The sequence below is a fragment of the Branchiostoma lanceolatum genome, chromosome 2, assembly GCF_035083965.1.
Source record: "Branchiostoma lanceolatum isolate klBraLanc5 chromosome 2, klBraLanc5.hap2, whole genome shotgun sequence".
NCBI classification, from domain to species: Eukaryota; Metazoa; Chordata; class Leptocardii; order Amphioxiformes; family Branchiostomatidae; genus Branchiostoma; species Branchiostoma lanceolatum.
Window position 1 is genome coordinate 10,486,631 of NC_089723.1, and position 19,286 is coordinate 10,505,916.

Below are 19,286 nucleotides of genomic sequence, written 5' to 3' on the forward strand. Positions count from 1 at the left end.
CAGAAATATACAACCAATATACAATGTCATGTAACCTACATGTAGACTGTGAAATTCACATTATATCTTAGTTAAATGTGGTCAACTCAAAGATAAGGGAATATTGAAATCTTGGTCTTTAGACAGAAAATAATTCTTATGTAGCCCTTGTGTGCTTTTGCAAAGCCTTCCTTATTAACTAGTAATTACCTTCGCCGAGAAGGTTATGTTTTTGTCAGCTTCGTGTCAGACTCTTGTGTCTGTGTGTCTCACCATACATGTAACTCGAAATGCCTTGATTGATTGTCGTGATATTTGGTATGTGGGTACATGTAGGTCTTTTTGAGACTTTGAAATGATTAGATTTTGGACCCCCTAGTGGCTTGCTATGGTATTACAGCGGAACTTCCGGGTTCGATATCTCGTGTTCTTGTGTATGAGGAAATAGTACAACTTTATTTGCTAAGACTTTTATGCTTTGAACAACTCATGTGTTATTTGGGTAGAGGAGATGATCAACTGATAGAATGAGGTCCTTATTTGCATAATAAATGGCAAACAATTATGATATGCTTCCCAATAAGGCTAACATCAGTCGGCGAAGGTATGTGGTCGTGGAACTCTAGTTCCAATCATTTTCAAGGTGTCCTAACAGTGACCCGTCACCCAGGCATTTGGCTGTTATCATGTTCAACAGTAGAATACAATCATGTGCAATTCATATAATAATACTAACTTAAGGTTGTACTTGTAAGGTCTGGTCATCAAATACATGTAAGCTTTGCAAGTGGACACAAAGGGAATACCATCATTTCTATTGAGCCTTCTGTAAAGCCTGGACTTTGTCCCAATATTTTATAATTGAGTTGCTTGCTGTAACAATTACATTATGTACTCATCAATGTCTTGCTTCAGAGACAATGCTGTTCTAGATTTTAGACCAGAAGAGATGGTCCTGCCAAGTCTAGCACTCTGCTAATGATTCTTGCTTGAACAACAGTGCCAATTTGTCTCTAGAGGATACCGCTTTATGGTAAACTGGGGAAGAACATACTCTTACATTCTCAAGGTTATTGCACTGTAGGTGAGCTCCAAGGGAGCAGTGCAAGTAAAGCCAGACTGATGTTTCTTGCTTAACAGTCCATCAAAAGAATTAGTGTTGTTGCCATTGCCTCATGGTCCCACAAATGGTATTATGGTAAGTTACAAGATGAACTTAGGATTGATTGATTGATTGATTGATTGATTGATTGGTTGGTTGATTGGTTGATTGGTTGATTGGTTGATTGGTTGATTGATTGGTTGATCTGTAATTCTATTATCACTACAAGGGATACTGAAATGTTACATCCTCCAATTGTCATTGTTTTATGCACACCAAAGAATGAACGCATCTCAACCACGATACAGGTACATGGAACCAGTGAAATTGAAAGTAATGCCCAACCAGTTTAGCTCGAATGAACAGCTCAAATGAACAGTTGAGCTACTCTTCCACTGTTTGTGTCAGTGAAGACAGACATTAGTCAAGTCAAGTCAAGTCAAAGTTTATTGCACAACGATTGTAACAGGTACAATGTAAGGCAAAGATAAAATGCTACTAGCTACTTATATCAAACTACTAAAAGCTACAGGAAGGTTCAATGCTATACAATGATTAGGTTCTAGGCTGTACAATGTTCCATTTCAAACTACAAGAAAGCACTATCTATATAATATCATCAGAGGTAGAAAATATCAACAGGTGATACAATATGGAGCCGTATATGTCAATTATACAATAACATGGCGAAGAGATGAATGTCTTATACAACTAAATCGCTATTTCACGGATTCTTTTTTGCATAGATCTAAAAATATATTGGCCTAGATATACAGATATTGTTTCAGGACATGACATAAGTACACGGAACGTCTCTGTTTTTGACTGAGGTAATGTTACATTTGTTTTACACTTAATTGTCTGCAATAACTTCACTATGTACAATATAATATACATTGTACCAGGGAAATCAAACTAGCTCTCTGCGGCAAGCACAATGAACAGTGGACCGTGGCTTAATGTCCCATCCCAGGGACTGCGACCCTTTCCAGTAGCATGCATATCAGGACATACCAGTATAGACCCTCAACCCCAGATGAAGTAATTGTCAACTTCTAATCATCATAAAATATAACCTGTTGGTTAACTGTCTAATTAAAGTGAACACTGATTTTATGACTAGCTTTTTTGTAGTGCGAGACAATTTAATTAAACTTTCACCAACTTGGTCCACCAGGGTTCACTGTTTCACTCCATTTGTTATTCAAATGTTGTTCTGGCAGTCCAACCCACAGTTGGCCACTTGCGATAGTCAATTTGAATGCACTATGGTCTGCCTTAAGTACAAAAAATATGATCTTACATGTAGGATTAAAGTTATAGCTATATAATGGTACACTGGTGTTCTGCCAGTATCATCTATTATCTCCATATTTATTGTGCACCTGAGATACTGCCAGACTTAGGAGAGTGGTGAAAATAAGGGCCATGGGTCCAGAGGGTAAACCTTTGTTGGAGCCCCTTTAAGTTTGAAGTAAATAAATGCTGGTATACTGTATGCAAGATTTTTAAAAGTGAACATCAGAATATGCGGTGTACATGTAGCTGATGTCTGATCTGAATTTTTTTTTTTTTCATAACTGGTAGGCGAAGGTGAAGGTAGGCATAGCACACCAGTTTTTGTACATGTACAGTATCATACTAAAGTTGCATGATACAGGACTATTGTTAATGTTTGATCCACTCACACTGAGAAAGGCCCCTTATCACTTTCCCTATTTTGAAAGCATCTTAAGCTACTTGTCCAAAGCATGTTGTTATACAAACATAGTACTATGTATCATATTGTACATGCAGTCCACACTCTTGTCTTCCAAATTATGTGCCAGATATGTTATGCCTAACTCCTTTTCATAGGAAATGTCATGAATAATTATTGCAGCATTCCTTACTGGCTGTGACAAACGTTCACGTAGCTAATGGCAAGATAGTAAATAAGTCAAGCCGAATAATGAGGACACAGTAATTATAGTTTATACATTGTAGCTCAATCGCCATCCTTAATGAAGCCTTTCCTCCTCACACCATTAGTTTAAACTGTTCTAAGCACATTGGGCTGATTGATTGCCCACTGGGGGTCATAAAGACATCAATATGATACTTTTAATGGCTGGGTTATGGCCTAATCTGTCAGAAGTTAAGCACAGTTTGGAGATGTGTTCCCAACAATCAATGTGGTGTGTTATTGGGAACAGTCCAGGCTTATACATGGATCATGTTTGGGTAGTTGAACTGATAGCGATGATACATGGCACACACTGCTACCAGGGGTCAGCCTGGAGGTACATGTATGCTTAATGAAAGATTATGCAAGGCTTTTACTGCCTTTTCCAATTATGATACTGTGTGCAACAGGGAGAAAAGTTTGCTACAAAATGTCAGCCGTTATAATGTATTCACCAAACATGGCTGGATTTGGCAGTATACCATTTAATTTAGCTACTACCACAAATGCTAGTAATTTAGATGAAAATTTTCTTAGAATTGGTTTTGTCTATCGATTCCGGTTGCAATGTTGACAAATCCTCCAAACACTGGAGTAGAGAGCTTATTCCGTAGATTTGCATTCCATGGGCTAGATTTAATATTGCACTGCAATATTAAATCTAGCCCATGGAAGGCAAATTTGCCGTGACCTTATGCAGCTTTGGGCACATTGATTACGATGTACTATACACACTGCATGATGGAAACATCTGGTTCAGTTTTACATTTGTGTGTGTGTTTGTGTTTCCGGCTTTTGTAGTCAGCATGACTCAAGATCCTCTGGATGGATTATGATGATATTAGGTATTTGGGTAGGTGATAGAACTTAGAAGATGAAGATCAAGGTCGATTTTGGGCCCCCTGGTATGTGAACCTGCGTACTACATTTTCCGCATGTTTTTTGTATCTTTTGACCTGGACGTGCTGTGGTCTTGATTTTTCGATGGCATTTGCATATTCAGGATAGTTCACAGAGATATGAGTTCTGTCTTTTTAGTATGTCTTTTTGTTCATCTGTATGTGTTTCCACACTTATTTTGACAACTGCTAGGCATGACTTTTTGGTGACACTGACAGGAAGTTAGCTCAAAGGTCCCAGAATAGGTTATCAAACTTAAGATTATCCCATTTCCTGCCTTCAATTTCCTGCTATATACATTGTGGCAGCCAATTGGAAAATGCATACACTGGATCAGAGAGAAATACAGAATCATAATAAATAAAACACGAAAACTGAGGCATGAGATCTTCAGTTTTCTTGTTGGACGACTGAAAAGACAGATTTCCTATATGGTTCCTGGTTTGTGACAAACCAATCCCACCACAATTAGGATGGAACGACCACAGATTTATGACATCCCACGGGAACTGGACCTAATTATTCTGCCCCTAAATAACATGCAAACTTAATAAGTATTGGTGTTATTGCAGCATCCGAGTACATTTATGTCATTTTGATGTGCAGAGCAATCAGACAGTGCAGGAAAGATGGCAGCGTGACGGGTCTTGAAAAAGGGCAGATGCGCCATTTTGATAATTACGTATACTGTGTTGATGTACACAGCCGCAAATTCGGGGAGCATAATTTCATAGTGGTTTTAAAGGTCATAACCTTTACAGGAGAAAAATGTCAGTGTTGAGAATTCAACTGACACATTTTATTGTACAAGTCAGCTTCTTACGTGACATTGTTAAAATTAATACATTTATTTCAAATTGGTCACCCATGAACGGGTTTGACTGCTATCATATATGATATAAAATTCAGTTTAAAAAATATTCAACTATTTCAATCTTTATATTTTACACATAGAATCAGTTCTTGAAAGAACAACCGGCACTGAATTTTTCTGTACAAGGATGCAGAGGAAATTCAATGATATTAAGATTCATCATCCTGTAGAATTAGAGTGAAAGATATTTGACAATGTAATGGTTACATATAAATCTTTTTGATGTCCCCAAGTTTGGCCATCACCAGATCCTGTAAATACAGCATTTTTACCGGTTCTTTCTCCAGTAATGTTTTGGTTGCTGTACGTATGTTTGCCTGTCTGTGTGTTTGTTTCTGGACAGCATAACTCATGATATTTGGTATGTGGGTACTGGGTAGGCATCTGGAAAATGAAGGTCAAGTTTGGTAATGGGCCTCCTAGCGGCTTTGTACTGGTACTGGCAGAAGCAGAACTTTTGGTTTTGAGATCTCGTGTTCTGGATATCGTCGTGTATCGTCGAATTATATGTTGTGCAATCTGATCAGCAGATTGATTTTACTTGATATCCTAGCTAAACCATTGCTAATACTTTTTCATGGGTCTTCAGGTTAGTCTTTTTATCTCCATGAAAATGGAGATATAGTTTTGGGTGTGTCTGTGTGTGTGTGTTTATGTTTCCAGATTTTTGTAGTCAGCATAACTCAAGAAGCTCTCGATGGAATATTTGGTATGTGGGTAGGTGATGGAAAGACAAAGGTCAAGGTTGATTTTGGGCCCATAGTATGTGACCTTGGTACTGCAGCAGAACTTTTGACCTGGACGTGCTATGGTCTTCATTTGTTGCTGTCAGATAGCGTGAGATGTAAGGAGGAAGTGCTCTAGGTTTGGGCTCCAAAGCAGCTTGCTCTGGAACTGCAGGGGTGGTTTTGTCAATTTTTTCCAAGGAGAATAACTGAAGAAAGGACAGACAGATTTACATGATATATAGTATGCAGGTAGCTTAGACAGAGATGTACAGAATGACCTGCAAATTATGCAAATTGGGACTGAATTTGCATAATTAATAAGGAACTTGCTCTGGAACTGCAGGGGTGGTTTTGTCAATTTTTTCCAAGGAGAATAACTGAAGAAAGGACAGACAGATTTACATGATATATAGTATGCAGGTAGCTTAGACAGAGATGTACAGAATGACCTGCAAATTATGCAAATTGGGACTGAATTTGCATAATTGATAAGGAAAATTTAATGTTTTACATTATGTAGTTTATGGTAAGTGGAGCATCAGCAGATACCAAGTACGCAAATAATGCCTAATTTGCATAATTAATGCAAAGGGCCATATTTGTTAGTGGTAAATAATAGGACTGTCAATATTGCAACATGTGTAAGTTAGTTAAAGGTGTTCATGACCAAGCATACATTATGTAAATGTGTACGTCATTTGCATAAACAGAATTAGTTCATGAAGATATGAGGTCATGTTCTTGGTAGTTACTTTAGTGAAGTTGCCAACTACTAAGTAAAGCTTACTTGCATAGCTGCCATACAAGTCATGTATTCGAATATGGAGCTTGTTGGCTTGGTTATGTTAGTAAGAGTAAATGTGATGCAAAACCACTGATGATGATGACTGATTACAACTGGAAAGATGTATTTTGGGAAAATGTCTAGATCTGAACCTGTGAAGCATTACATATAAATGTATCTATCCATATGATTATTGAGATAATCTTTCTACCTTGCCTTCCACTTGCACTATGCTCTGTACAGGATTCACCCAGCTTGATACACTACATGTATTTGCCTGCTTAAATCAGCATCACATTTTGATTTTGCTCAGTGTGTTGCCTAGAGGCCTACATTGTACACTTGCCCTTTTTAATAACACCTGTCAGGTTTTGATAACAGAGGTGCAGGTTGCAGACTTTGCAGCCACTCTACGATTTCTTAACTTTGTGGCAACATGTTAAAAATTCCTCAGGAAAGATTGTGTCAAAAGATTGTGAAGAATAGGTAAATCCTTTTATCTGTCAAGTCTTGTAATAAATAAATGTTTTGAATAGATAAATTTATCCTCCAGACTTTGCCTTTATCTGTATGCCTTCAAGAACTGTTCTACTTTCTTGTTGCCATGACTGATTTTCCCTCGTGATCACTGACTGGAAACCTGTTGTTACAGATACCATAGAGGCAAACGTAGAGAAAGCCTACGGCAATGTGGAATCAGGGAACAAACAGCTCGAGAAGGCCAGCCAATATCAGGTAAAGTCTCAGTAGTAATGGGTCCTTACTAATCTTATCACAGTCTTATAGACTGACTACTTCTATTAGAATTCTGTGACTTAGAATCGCACATCCCGTCCACATCAGTTATAGGTGTTGGAAGACACATCAGTTATAAGCCCTAATCAAATTAATGTGTGTGAGGGAAATGCTTCCTTACCTGATGACGATACCCGTGGTGTCAACATGGATATCCTTAGTGGAATGAAATAAGAGAAATCTCCATACATGTATATTATCATTAATTTTACTCTTTGGATTGCTGAAAAAAAGGAAAATGTCGTGCTTTTCATATTCAGAGCCTGTAATTCATTCAACAGAGTCTGTAACTTATTGCAAGGTAAAACTCATGCCCTGTCGTTTGACGTATGTCTGCCCAGAGGGAGAAAGATGATAGTGCTTTGCGAGTGCATTGAATTATTATGAAAGCTGCTTTATTGACACGAGCCTGTTTATCATTCTTACAGGAGATATATAACATGTGTGTCTATCACTGACTAGAAATGAATAGCAGCTGAGTTGCTGTATGTTTTTGCATGTTCAGCAAACTACAACTCCCAATCTTTGTCTTTGACAAATTTACTAATTTAAAAGGTAATTATACACATGAATGGCCAGCAAATATAAGTGAATCAGTCAAAGGCTGCAGTGAAAGGTCACAGTGACGTATCATGCCAAGTTTACTCAGCACTGCTGCTACAAAATAATACCTCAGACATTGTCTAAATGCCAAAAGTGCCCGAGACATTAAGTAGCCATTCCTTTAACCAAAGAATGAAGATCGGTATCTGTAATAAGGCCATGCTTATTTAGTTACATGTATATGGATGGCATCTTCTAGGCACCCCAAAATTGATGTGAGCGTGCAAAGAAAAAAAAAGTTAAGAAAAAAAGTTGGCTTCGTTATGAAATGTAAATGGTTAGGAAGGTTGAACAAATGACTGAACACACAGAACAATTTTTGGTAAAACAATATTATTATAAAATTTTTGGTGTTGTACAGTAGAAAATTTGGGTACCATATGGTAAGTCCAGTTTAGTGTTGGAGATTTCAGTAAAACTTGTTTCGGACTTCATTCATTAATTAGTATCATCTGTATCGCTTTACAAAATGTTTTTTTGCAATGACATATATTTGCATAATATATTTGCAGCACCTTTGTACCATTAACAGTATGGTCACAATTTTTATTCGGAAATGGACGAAAATTGATGCACACACAGATGTCATCAATATTATCAAGTCAGTGTGGTCTAATACCAGCTTAAAGATTGTCATTTTGTGTCAGATTAGTAAATATATGTTTTGATGAAATACAGTATATCAATGAAGCTTATTAATAAATGTTTTTGTTTTTTTCCATTTCTCTCAGAAAAAGGCCAGAAAGAAGATGTGCTGTCTGTTGGTGGTGCTGCTAGTTGTGGGTGGCATCATTGCTCTTATTGTGTACTTGTCCGTCAAGAAATAGATGACACATCCACAGCATGCTAAAGGTGTATCTGTATGGACTATTCTAACCAACTTCTAGTTCTAGAGACAATCAACACAAGGATAGGAGGGGTTTTCATTTAGAAAATTAAGGTAGAAAATGCACAGAAAAATTCATATCAATTAAATTAATCAGGTCTGGAGATACAAAGTTTAACTTTCAACTGTACCATGGTACTGTGCTCGCTCGCTCTCTGTTGTAGAAAAAAGTTTTCAGTCCTATACAAGTCATGTACATGTGATAGCTAAGTTTTGCAGACAGGCTCTGATAGACTTAGATTTTGTATATTTCATTTCTGCTGTTAACACGCCCCTTTCCACTAAAGATTGCAACAACTGAGGGACGCTGAGCAAGCAAAGATTTGACAGATTACATGATGAATTTCATAGATTAAGAACACATTTTGTGTGTGTTTTCTTGTCTTTTAAATCAAACAATCATACTTTTACATGTTGATCATAGTCCAATTATGAAATCAATGGTCAATACAAATCCCATATTGACTGCTGGGCAGCTGCTCAGCAGTCGCTGTCTGTAGTGGAAAGGGGACCTTGAATTACTGGTCCTGACCCTTCTCCCCATAATGTAAATAGAAATGAAACCATTTACATATTGATACAAACAATTTGAGCTGTGCTTAGCATGAGAGACAAGTATTCTGACTGTAGTATGAATAACAATATATGTATTTGCCAATGATTTGATGTTGCTTGCTGATACTTAATTAGCTGTAATTAGTTGTGTTCAAAATGCTGCAGATGAAAATGAATGTTGAAATTTTTGATATCAGATTTTAAAGCTTTTGCCCTGCTTTCAGCTCAGCTCAATCTCTTTATAAGTTTTCCCATTCAAAACTGTTAACTTAATAGTGCATAATGTGAATTGATCTAAAGTATGTAGAAATATTGTATGATAATGTGAATGGTTCTTTGTGATACATATTTTAACTAAATCTTGGAACTTTTGTGATGGTTTTATTTTCGTGGTGACCTATGCACTGTGAAGTCATGACACCGTGAACATGACTGTGTTTACAATTTATTACAGTAACTGTAGTACATAATTGCTTCAACTGTAATTTTGATACACTACAAAAGCTCTTTTTCCCTCCCACCATGAAATAAAATCAGTGCAAAAGTAAATGAGTTTGCAGTAGTCTGTCCTCTAAGTTGTGCCTATCAGAAATTCAATACTTTTGACTGGATGTCAGCCAAGGCCATTCTTCCAAATCTATATGTAAGAAAAATCTGTCTTATTTTAGTCAATAAAGTTTCTTCAAGTAGCCAATTTATACTCAGTACCGTCAGATGACCTTTTGCTACTGACAGATTTGGCAGCATTGCAGTGTTATGACATTGACAAATTATAGCCATTCTGTCTTGCACTATTTTTCGTTGTGGGGGAGGCCTACCTCTTTGTTTGAACATTTTATAAGACAATGTTTATATGCAGATTAGACATGCCTGGCATTATAATCTTTAAGATAGGCTGCAGCTAGCACATGTATATTTTATGGATGACATCATTTGCAGAATCAAAATCTAATGCAAAGGTGCAAAAAGATCAAGATGGCCCCGAAAAACAAGGTGCTTAAATTTTCAAAATAGAATCCATAAATATTGTCACATGAATTGAAGCAACAAAACATAATGTCACAGCTAAGTCTTTCATTCCTGTATTCATGAAGTGCAGAAACTGTCACAGACGACAGCTACACTCGAGGCTACCCCACAAGGGTCATTTCTACAACTACACTCATCACTGGATCAAAATTTCTTTTTAAAAAATAACAGGCAAAAATCAATCTGTGCATGGGTATCATCAATAAATTTATTTGCAGTTGCCATCTACATGTATATATACAAAAATGAAGATGTGAGGTCTTGCTCACAATGCCTTATGAAGTAACCTTGAAACTGGAGCCCCCAAAGTGACACATCAACAGAACCAATCAATAGAGACCTATCCATTTTCTTGATGGCTAATCTATTCAATCTTTCACACCCACTGGGTTTTACTAGAAAACATCTTGTGTTTTCACTTCAGTGCTCTTTACATCATTTACTTATGAAAGCTGTCAAGGAGAGGGCATCAAATTGACCTGTATTTTATAGCTACCGTAATATCACACTGTGCATTTAATGACGATATCATATGAAGGAATGCTTAGTTTATTATGAATTGTTCACGCTATGCATATTTGGACCATACCTGTTCAAGGCCAACATTTTCCACTAGGGTGGTCTTAACTGCTATGTCTTAAAAATAGGAGTGTCATCTATGCGTGCAGATGAGTTTTACAACAGTTTATGGCTCTACTGTTGACAGCAGTGTATCAGAATTTTCGTTAAAAAGAAAGCACACACAAATTATGCTCCTTAAGTTGCTTCCATGTTGTCATCAACTAGCTACATGGTCATATAGTTTGAAGTCGCAAAATTGATAACCAAATTTATTTTTCAGTTTATGACTTAGAATTTTTATCTATTTCCTGCATCTTGCCAAACAGTATACATATTTGGATAAATAAAGTAGAATAAATTGATGATTGATGATAAGCAGAGTTGTTCACTATGGATATTTCCATTTCATGTATCTGGTGCCCTCGTGCTGCTCTAAGCCCATATTATTGAATACCCTCTTATACCGCACAATGCACAATGATTTTACAAGAACTGGGAAGCATTACTGGCAAATGGTGTATTAAAAATGTCTGCCAAATGTTGTCAGCAAGTTAGAAAAAATGACTTTGCAAAGTTTTCCCTTTGTGAATCTTCTGCCTTAAGTTTAGAAATGCTGTTATTATATTCCATTTTGTTAATGCTTGCCATGTCTTTGACTATTGTATTTAACACAGATTGATAGCTGTTTGTAGATTCAACCATTCCATTGTGGGAAAAGAAGACCTCAGTCTATGTAGTTTATACAATATTACAGGAAGTATGTTGATTCTTTTACTTCACTGGTTGTGATATTATAATTTTCTTGTACTCCATTCATCTGTTTTTTGTGTGATTAAAGCCTTTAAGAGATCTCATGCCTACATTTTTCATATGTCTTGTTTAATTGTAGTTCATTGATTATGCAATTAAGGTCCATTGATCTGATTGAGTGAAAACATGACAGATCGACAAGAAATAATACCTACCAATGAATTAGTAGCCTCTTCCATTGACCCCATGACCTGGAATGTCTGATAAACGGCTAGTTCTACCAACTCTGAACTATTTTTTCTATCACTCCTGCAAGTCTGACATTTACGATGATACCACTCACTTCCTGCCAATCTACTAACAGTGTATACAAATGATTCGAACACACTAGAACGTGAACATTCAGACACACCTTAGGCTAAAACAACATCTCTGCACACGGAGACCGTGTCCGTAATCAGGGAAGAAGTGGTCAGTATTACGATTAGCCACGAAAGGATTCCTTCGTATATGCAAATGACCGTCGTCATTGAATCCTTTCTAAAAGGAAAAGGATATTAAAATGGCTTAGACAGCTAGTCTTGATGTTCTAACTGGTTGACGCGTACGCTCCATGTTCTATACCTTGTTCTTAGTACTAGACATGTATGGAATAAATTGCCTATGGGGTTCTTCAAGCTGTAGCAGACAAATTAGTTCTGTGTTATCTTTGAAGATGACACAGTTAAGACTTCTAATGATCACGTTGTCTTGATGATGATTACACCATGGTTAAATGTCTTATGCTAATGAAATCTCGAGGAGACATCTGCTGGAAGGCCTCCTTTTCTTTTCTGGTCGTCGCGATAAGCCAACGTTGGCGGTAAAAATGATATTAAACTGCAAAACACCAGAAATAAGGTTGAACTCCGCCTTCCTTTGGTACATATATTCTCTTCTAAAAACCACAAAGACGTCACGACTTTTTTCACCCACCCACCTATTGAGAATGTACAGAAAACGAAAGCATTGCATTTCGTGTGAATTCTCAGGGATGGGTTGATACCCACCTATCATAATTCCAGTTTCTGTCACTGATACACATGACCTTGGAACATGGTGAGACTAGTACGTGTAATTGTGTGCATATGTAATATAGTGCATATTGTAATATAGTGCATATCAAGTATGTATAAGCAGATGTGTGAAGGTAGAGGAATTCCTTAGATTACTGAGAAATGGACATGTAGTATGACTAAGGCAGAGCAAGGCGGCACAAGACTGTATGACTAAGGCTGTGCGAGGCCGTGCAACTCGGCACAAGGTTGTCCATTCCCCCTGAGACTTGCTACTTCCTTCATCATGTACCTTTGTGTGATTTATCTTGTGACTCAGTCTGTCAGGGAAGATGTAGATGTAGATTGTGAAACATATAAAATGAGTAACCGAGTGTGTTAAGTAAGACAGACTGGGATTAAGGATAGAGAGGAGAGGACATGCAGAGTGACTTGGAATAAAGATCTTTCCCAACGGCCACGACAACAACTGGAGTCTGTCTTCACTTTCCATCGAAGGACCTCTCTCTGCTATTTTCCTTACATGGCGTTGTCGGCAGGATTACGGTAAATCTTCTCCTGTGCGGGACGACGAGACAACACGAGCGGTAAGTCAGTTACGCTTGTTGGGTATTGAGAGTGCGACGACCTGGCCACCCTTGATAGCATTCTATATTATCTGCTTATTCTTGTGGTATAACCTGCTAAGTGTAGAGCCTTTGATATAATTGTTAAGATGCCTGGAGACGATAAGCCTCAGTATGTGGTGATGGCCACTGACCGTAAGCTCCCCCAGTTTACCGGGCTCCCGTCTAAACCGGGTGATCTAAACGTTGATGAATTTATACTCGAGTGTAAAAGGTCTTTTAAGGTTTGGGGGACGCCCAAGGACCAGCAGGGTTTTCTAGTCGGCCGCGCTTGCGCGGGAGAGGCAAAAGCACAAGTGCAGCTGCTAAACGACGCAAATAAAGATGATGTAGATATTGTTTTCAAGCACTTAAGGGAGGCATACGCCGATAAGGCTCCGTTTTCGGCCCTGATTCAGGCCTTCTATGCCCGCCAGCAGCTGCCCGGGGAGTCGATCAGACAATATTCCTTGGCGCTACAGACTGTCATGCGTCGCGCTAGCGACAAAGACGTCGATAACGAACAACTGCCAAACGCTGACCTCACCCTGCGAGACAAATTTATCGCAGGGCTTCGCGATCAAGCCCTTAGAAAAGACCTGCTTAAACTGATGAGGGAAAAGAATGGCAGTAAGTTTAAGGACGTCAGAGAGGAAGCCCTACATTTAAGCGGGGAGTATGACGAAGAAATTAGATCAGAGCCGACCATGAGGGTGGCAATGCAGACGGCAGAAAGACATAACTCCTCAGACAGCAGTTTGTGCGCCCAGGTTGCACAGTTAACGGCGGAACTCGCCGCCATTAAGGGGCACATGAGCCAACAGGGCGCCGCTAGTCAGCAGGGCGCACCCTTCCGCAGTTCATATAGGCCACGTGGCCTCCCGGGCGACAAGTGGACCCCCGACGGAAGGCCGATTTGCCGTCGGTGTGGCGGCCCTGGCCACATGGCCCGCGCGTGTTTTTCTGACTATAACCAAGGTAACACGTACAGCAACCCTCGCCCCGCTCAGTACACTGGTAATCAGGGAAACTAAATAGTCCCGCGCCCAAAGCCGACGGAGTGGGACAAAACGTCCAGTCGCATGATTCAGTTTTTGTCAATAAATGTAGTGTAGACAGTCGTAACCCTCGTGATGATGCCAGTCTGTTTAATAGGACTGTGGGAAAACAGCCAATTGTTTCAGCTATGTTCGATGGCGTGCCAGTTGACTGTCTGCTTGACACTGGGAGCCAAGTAACTACAATTAATAAGGAGTTTTTCTTTCGACACTTTGGAGAAAAGGGGGAGCGCTTACAAGACGCTAGTAGTTGGCTCTCTGTTACAGCCGCTAATGGCTTGCCCATTAAACAGGTTGGCTTTGCTGAAATGTGCATTGAAATTCTAGAACATAGGCTAGCAGATGTCGGGGTTATAGTAGTTGACGACAGCAGTAGCCGTGTCCCTGTAATTTTAGGGACCAACGTCATTGACCGATGTAAACTGTCGATCTTCCCCGGGAAGAAATCCAACTATGTACATAAGCTCCCGGGGGGTAAAGAAGGTGAAGCGTGGCAGAAGGCATTGAGCTCACACGAACGCAGACAGGCCCTTGCTGACGAGAATGGTAGAGTGGGTCTTGTTCGGGCGCCGGGGAGAAACAATATTGTAGTGCCGGCCCGAAACGAAATGGTTATCTATTGTAGAACGCGCCCTTCTGACAGTCCCTATACTGTCATTATAGAACCCCCTAACGAAGGGGTCCTGCCAAATGGCATTCTGGTCGCCAAGAGTTTCGCTGAAGTTAAACACGGTAGATGCCCCGTCCGTTTAGCAAATGTTACACTTCGAGATATTACAATTGGCCGACATGCTATTTTGGGGGAGGCATTCCTTGCTGATGAAGTAAGGGAGTCAGAGAATTCTGTAAGGTTTCGTCATGACGACAAACACATTGTACATGTAGACTTAATCAGTACCTCTGATGACAGCTCCGATACGCCGGCCGGCGATACGGAGAGCTTAAAAGAAATCATTCCCGGCTTAGACATTGACGAATCGCAGTTAACCTCCAGTCAGCGCGACCAGCTAGCAGCACTTCTCCAGAAACACAAACATGCTTTTGCAAAGGATGATTCAGATTTTGGCTATACCAGAACCGTGACGCATGAGATCCACACGGGTGACTCACCTCCTTGTCAGGAGCGATACAGGCGGGTTCCGCCTGCCTTGTACCAAGAGGTCAAGGACCACGTCGCCTATTTGTTAGATAAGGGTATCATTGAACACTCCACTAGTCCCTGGTCTAGTCCTTGTGTTTTGGTCAGAAAGAAATGCGGAGGATTGCGGTTTTGTGTAGATTACCGTAAATTAAATGCCAGGACGCATCGTGATTCGTTCCCCCTTCCGCGAATTGACGAGTCCCTTGATTGTTTGTCAGGTGCGAACTACTTTAGTACATTAGACTTAGCACAAGGCTATTATCAAGTTGGTATAGCTGAAGCTGACAAACCAAAGACAGCATTTTCGCTCCCCTGGGGCCATTACCAATTCAACAGATTGAGCTTTGGCCTGGTCAACGGACCAGCATGTTTTCAACGATTAATGACCCATGTATTGGGAGAGTTTAATTTCACCACTCTGCTGATATACCTAGATGATGTAATCGTCTTCGGCAAGACGTTTGAGGAACATTTGCATAGGCTGGACGAAGTATTGACTCGCCTGGCGACCCACGGCTTGAAGCTGAAAGCCAGTAAATGTAAGCTGTTTGCTACTGAAGTTCAATATCTAGGTCATAGGGTTTCCGCACAGGGCATAGGGACGGATCCTGAGAAGGTAGCTGCTGTAAAGAATTGGCCAATTCCCCAGAATGCACGGGAGACCCGCAGCTTTGTCGCCTTCTGCTCCTACTACCGACGCTTTATCCCCAAATTTGCGCACATCGCTGCGCCGTTACATAAGATAGCGGGGCACACACAGAAGAAAAGTCTCCGCCAGTCATCCTGTGCCCCACGTGAATTTGTTTGGACAGACGACTGTCAGAAAGCTTTTGATGAACTAAGAAACACACTCATCTCGGCCCCCATTCTAGCGTACCCAGACTTTCAATCTCCGTTTACTCTGTACGTAGACGCAAGTCTCTCAGGCTTAGGTGCAGTCCTTTCTCAAGTTCAAGATAAGAAGGAGCGTGTTGTTGCGTACGCCTCAAGAGGGCTGCGACCGAGCGAGCGGAACGCTGCAGATTATAGCTCCTTTCGACTCGAATTGTTAGCGCTAGTTTGGTCCGTAACAGATAAGTTTAAAGACTACCTGATTGGGTCAAAATTTACTGTGTATACGGATAATAATCCATTGGCTCATCTTCAAACTGCGTCCTTAGGCGCCGTTGAACAACGGTGGGCGGCGAAGCTCGCTAACTTCGATTACGACATTAAGTACCGACCTGGCAAATCTAATCAGAATGCCGACTCCCTTTCACGTCTCCCTCGTCATGGTGAGGTGGACGAGAACACAGATGAATTATACATTCCTGCTGATAGAACGTTTGAATGTTGTATGTCCTTGGCGCGTCCACCTTTACCCCAAACTCCGCTTGTAGCTAGAGTACTCAAAGCAGTTGCGCAACGCCCACCACGTGGTGGCACACCCCTGTTCCCCGGTCGCTCCGCTTCCGAATTACGCAGTCTCCAGCGGGACGACCCCGTGTTAGACCGAGTGCTGACATATGTCAGGCGCGGCAGACCACCAACCGACAAAGAGAGATTAAGAGAGGAGGGCGACGTAGCCGCCCTTCTTGCCCATTGGGATAGTCTTGACCTCCGACATGGGGTATTGCATAGGGTCATACCCACCCCCCACCCGGAAGGCTCAACCCAGCAGTTAGTTCTCCCACGTGTGTTACAGCGTGAAACCTTAGAAGCTTTACATGACCAAGCGGGTCATTTTGGTGTTGCTCGCACCCTTGATTTGGTAGAGAGTCGTTTCTTCTGGATAGGCATGCGGTCAGACATAGCACTCTATGTCCAGACCTGCCAGCGCTGTGGACTTCGGAAATTACCGAACCACACAACAAGGACGCCGTTAGTCAGTGTAAAGACTTCCGCCCCACTTGAGCTCGTTTGCATGGACTATTTGTCAGTTGAGAAATCTGTGGGCGGTTATGAGAATATCTTGGTAATTACGGACCACTTTACTCGCTTTGCCGTCGCCGTCCCGACCCGGAACCAAACCGCACTGACCACCGCGCGTGCGATATATAAATACTTCGTGATACCATACGGGTTTCCCATGAGACTGCACAGTGATCAGGGAGCCAACTTTGAGTCTTCGACCATCGCAGAGTTGTGCAAGCTCTACGGAGCTGTTAAATCTAGTACGACCCCCTATCACCCGGCCGGGAATGGCCAGTGCGAGCGTTTTAATCGGACGCTCTTGACCCTGATCGGCACAATGGAAGTCGACAAGAAGAAACGTTGGGCTGAATATCTCTCCCAACTAGTGCATGTGTATAATTGTACAAGACACACGACCACTAGCTATAGTCCGTATTATCTCATGTTTGGGAGAAGCGCCCGTCTTCCGATCGACATTTGGTTAGGTACTGCAGAGCGTTCTAATCCACCCCGTAGCCCAGACGAGTGGGTACAGCAGCATTATCATAGTCTATGTGAGGCGTACAAATATGCCGCCGAGAACATAGAAATAGCTCAGGCACGGCAGAAACGTTATCATGACCGGAAGGTTCATGCCTCCCCGTTGTTACCAGGGGAACGGGTCCTTGTTCGTGATAGACGGACACGTGGCAAGCGTAAACTCAAGGACCGTTGGGAATCGACTCCCTATATAGTGAAAGAACGCCCAGATCCCGACCTCCCAGAATATGTTGTGCGACCTGAATCTGGGAAGGGCGCTGAACGCATGTTACATCGTGAACATTTGATGCCCTGTATGTTTCCGCCTCCGATTCCTCGGAGAAAGGACCGCCAGTCGTCCCCTGTTAAGGGTTTGCATTGTTCGCGAGGGCACGAACAGACTCCCACCGGGGAGGTGTCGGTACCGCTCATAATTCCCATTGAACCACCACTCCCCCCAGCCCCAGCAGCCGATCAACACGAACCTGACCCCGATGATGACGAAGTTCCCCACATCCGGCGTTCGGAAAGAACAACCCAAGGCGTTCAGCCTCAGCGATTTGTTTCGTACCAGACGTATAATATGTCAACAAGCTTACCAGGGACAATTGAGAGTTCGTCTTCCCCACCCCGTGTCATAACCCGGTGCTTTTTAAACCTGATGAAATAAAGATGAAACAACGACATTGTGTTTTCCGCTCATTATTATCTTATTGCTATAAGCCAGGTAATAAATGTACGGGCGGGTCTGTAAGTCAGAGGGGGGAGGAGCTGACTGCTGGATGACGTCTGTGGAAAGCCAAACAATCGGGCGGCGTGGCCGGTTAGCGGTGACGTTTGGGCGTCATGAAGGCTCAGCTGATAGCGAAGTCAGTTAACGAGTCCTAACCCCCAGGGCTTAGCTGAGGATAGGTAAGATATCTAATTAGTGAAATGATGAAGTATGTAGAAATGTGAAACCTAGTAGTAGGATAGCGTGTGGCCAGGTTGTCCGTTCTCTCTACCTTACAGCGTAACGTGACCCTGACGGCGGATGAGAGGCCACCATAGGCACCCGCCGACGGACACACCCACGGACGTGCAGCCTGATCTTCACAGTGATGTCAGCAGCCATCCGGCAGAGGCAGGACGCAGCGCCCGTGGGGAGCATGCAGGTAGAAGTCATCATGACAGCGGACTGCAAACGGCGCACCAGAGACGAGAAACCTGAGACGGCAGCGCAGACGGACATCCACGTGACGACGATCGGCAGACGGCAGACAGCCACCGATCGACGCCGCCGGGAGATGCATGTTTACTACGAACTCTTTGACTTTGTTTATTGAATCTGTTTGAAACTAATGATCTAATACGTTGAGAAATTTGAGGCATACATTGTACGAGTATCACGTTATGTATCGTCAAAGTTTGATACCATTAATGTACTGCGTATATAGTACTAATATTTCATACTATTCAAAAAAATGTGGCTTTTCTGCTCACTCCTGTGTAAAATCGCTGTGACTTCAAAATTCCTCAATGCGA

At 41.4% G+C, this 19,286-nt stretch overlaps 1 protein-coding gene across 3 annotated transcripts in view; it reads left to right on the forward strand.

The window, feature by feature from the left end:
• The window catches only part of LOC136427432 (syntaxin-7-like), a 47,008-nt gene extending 35,413 nt beyond the window's left edge, over positions 1-11,595 (forward strand). For all 3 annotated transcript variants that reach the window (XM_066416276.1, XM_066416278.1, XM_066416277.1), the window contains 2 exons: positions 6,965-7,047; positions 8,442-11,595. In XM_066416276.1, coding sequence (XP_066272373.1) covers positions 6,965-7,047; positions 8,442-8,537 — 179 coding nt within the window. In that variant the 3' untranslated portion in view covers positions 8,538-11,595. The remainder of the gene's footprint in view (positions 1-6,964; positions 7,048-8,441) is intronic.
• Positions 11,596-19,286: the final 7,691 nt, after the last annotated feature.